Source organism: Telopea speciosissima, chromosome 10 (assembly GCF_018873765.1).
Source record: "Telopea speciosissima isolate NSW1024214 ecotype Mountain lineage chromosome 10, Tspe_v1, whole genome shotgun sequence".
NCBI classification, from domain to species: domain Eukaryota; kingdom Viridiplantae; phylum Streptophyta; class Magnoliopsida; order Proteales; family Proteaceae; genus Telopea; species Telopea speciosissima.
Window position 1 is genome coordinate 6,710,944 of NC_057925.1, and position 2,016 is coordinate 6,712,959.

At 43.3% G+C, this 2,016-nt stretch overlaps 1 protein-coding gene across 1 annotated transcript in view; it reads left to right on the forward strand.

Moving 5' to 3' along the window:
• Positions 1 to 597: 597 nt before the first annotated feature.
• The window catches only part of LOC122642345 (pentatricopeptide repeat-containing protein At3g16610-like), a 1,603-nt gene continuing 184 nt past the window's right edge, over positions 598 to 2,016 (forward strand). Inside the window, exon 1 of the mRNA XM_043835781.1 lies at positions 598 to 2,010. Coding sequence (XP_043691716.1) covers positions 661 to 2,010 — 1,350 coding nt within the window. The 5' untranslated portion in view covers positions 598 to 660. The remainder of the gene's footprint in view (positions 2,011 to 2,016) is intronic.

Here is a 2,016-nt window from a genome sequence, read left to right on the forward strand (position 1 = left end):
ACCTACATCAGCGGCTTAGAGAATCTTTTTCCTAAAAAGTGCAAGAGATCGTTATCATGTCGTGTGTGGGGGCCAATAAGAGTGCATGCAAGGGCATCAACATGGAGGGGAGATTTTTTATTTCATGGGGGCAGGGTAGTAATTTTACATGCTCGTGTCTTAACATAGATCCGACATCACCTAATGAGTGCCCAATGAGGCGTCCGACGGCGGGGCTGTGCCGCACACGTCTTGACGGTTGACTGGGTGCGCATCAAGATGTGTGTGGCACAACTCAACCGTTAGATGCCTCATTGGGCTCTCCACTCAATGGAGAGGAGCCCGATCCATCTTGGCATAGGAACCACATGAGGAGGAAGTGTTCAATTTCCCAAAAAGGGCAAAAGAATGCGTTGTCCTTATGCCGAGATCAATGAGTATGTATAATTACCATCCCATCCCCGTGAAATAAAAATCCCATCTATGTATATACCCCTGCGTACTCATTGGCTATACGGGAAAAGATTCATTAGAAGGGTATTTTTGGCATCTCAGGATAAACTCAACGGCTCTACCAGATGTCTACCAGGATAAAGTCCACTAGGCCCCCACCCCATCTTCGGTCTTCACTGAAGCGGCCATTTCAGCTTCCCGTTTCCTGCAAATAAAAACTACCTTTCAATGGAGTTATCTACTTCAGCTATTCCTCAGAAGATTCCTATCGTACTACCCTCCAGAACTCAAACCAAAGACCCCAAAGCCTGGAAATCAATAATTCGAAACCATGCCAGGCTGAGAAACGACCGAGCAGTGCTCACTTCTTATACCCAAATGGAGGCATCAGGGGTTTCTCCTGATATCTTCGTTTTACCACTCGTCCTCAAGGCATGTACCCGGCTAAAAGAGGTCGAAAAAGGCAGGAAGGTCCATTCAGATATTCGGGCCATGGGGTTAACTGAAGATATTCGAGTTCGGACTTCTCTTGTTGATTTTTACTGCAAATGTGGATTTCTTGAAGAAGCTCTTCATCTGTTCGAAGAATCGCCGAACAGAGACACAGTTTTTTGGAATGCTATGATTTGTGGGTATGTGGGAAATTCGCAGCACAAGGATGCTGTTTTGTTGTTTGCACGGATGCAGAGTGAGAATCTGAGACCCAGTTCGGTTACTCTGGTGGGTCTGCTTTCGGCATGCGGGGAACTCTTGGAGTTGAGATCAGGACAGGAGATACACTGTCATTGTTTGAGGAATGGGTTGTTTGATTCAGAATCTCATGTGGGTACTGCTTTGATCGGTTTTTACTCAAGATTCAATTTAAGGGTATCGCGTCTTGTGTTTGATTTGATGGTGGTCAGGAACATTGTATCATGGAATGCAATGATTTCTGGGTATGTTAATGCGGAAGATTCCTCTGAAGCACATAGACTTTTTATGTCGTTGCTAATTGATGAAATCAGGCTGAATTCTGTAACAGTTTTGATTATGGTCCAGTCCTGTACGAGCAAAGGGTTTGCTGAATTTGGGAAGCAAATCCATCAGCTTGCCATTAAAAATGGGTTTTCTTCTGATATATTCATAGTGAATGCTTTGATTGTTACGTATAGCAAGAATGGGAGCCTAGAATCTTCACATAAACTGTTTGAGACCATTCCCACTACTAAAAGAGATGTTGCTTTATGGAATGCTATGCTGTCTGCCTTTAAAGAGTTTGGATCCTCTGATGAAGCTTTCCGATCGTTTGAGAGAATGAGATCAGAATGCATTAGAGCGAACACAACAACAATTGCAATTCTATTGTCAACTTGTACGGACTCAGATAATGGATTGGAGAAGGGCAAAAGCTTGCATGCTCATGTAATCAAAAGTGGGATAGATATGGATGCATCTCTTGGAAATGCTGTAATGGGAATGTACATCGATCTAGAATGCATATACTCTGCCCAAAATTTTTTTAATGAAATGAGTAGTATGAATGTAGTGTCATGGAACACCCTAATTCTGGCATTAGCTCATAACAAATTGACAGGTCAGGTTTGG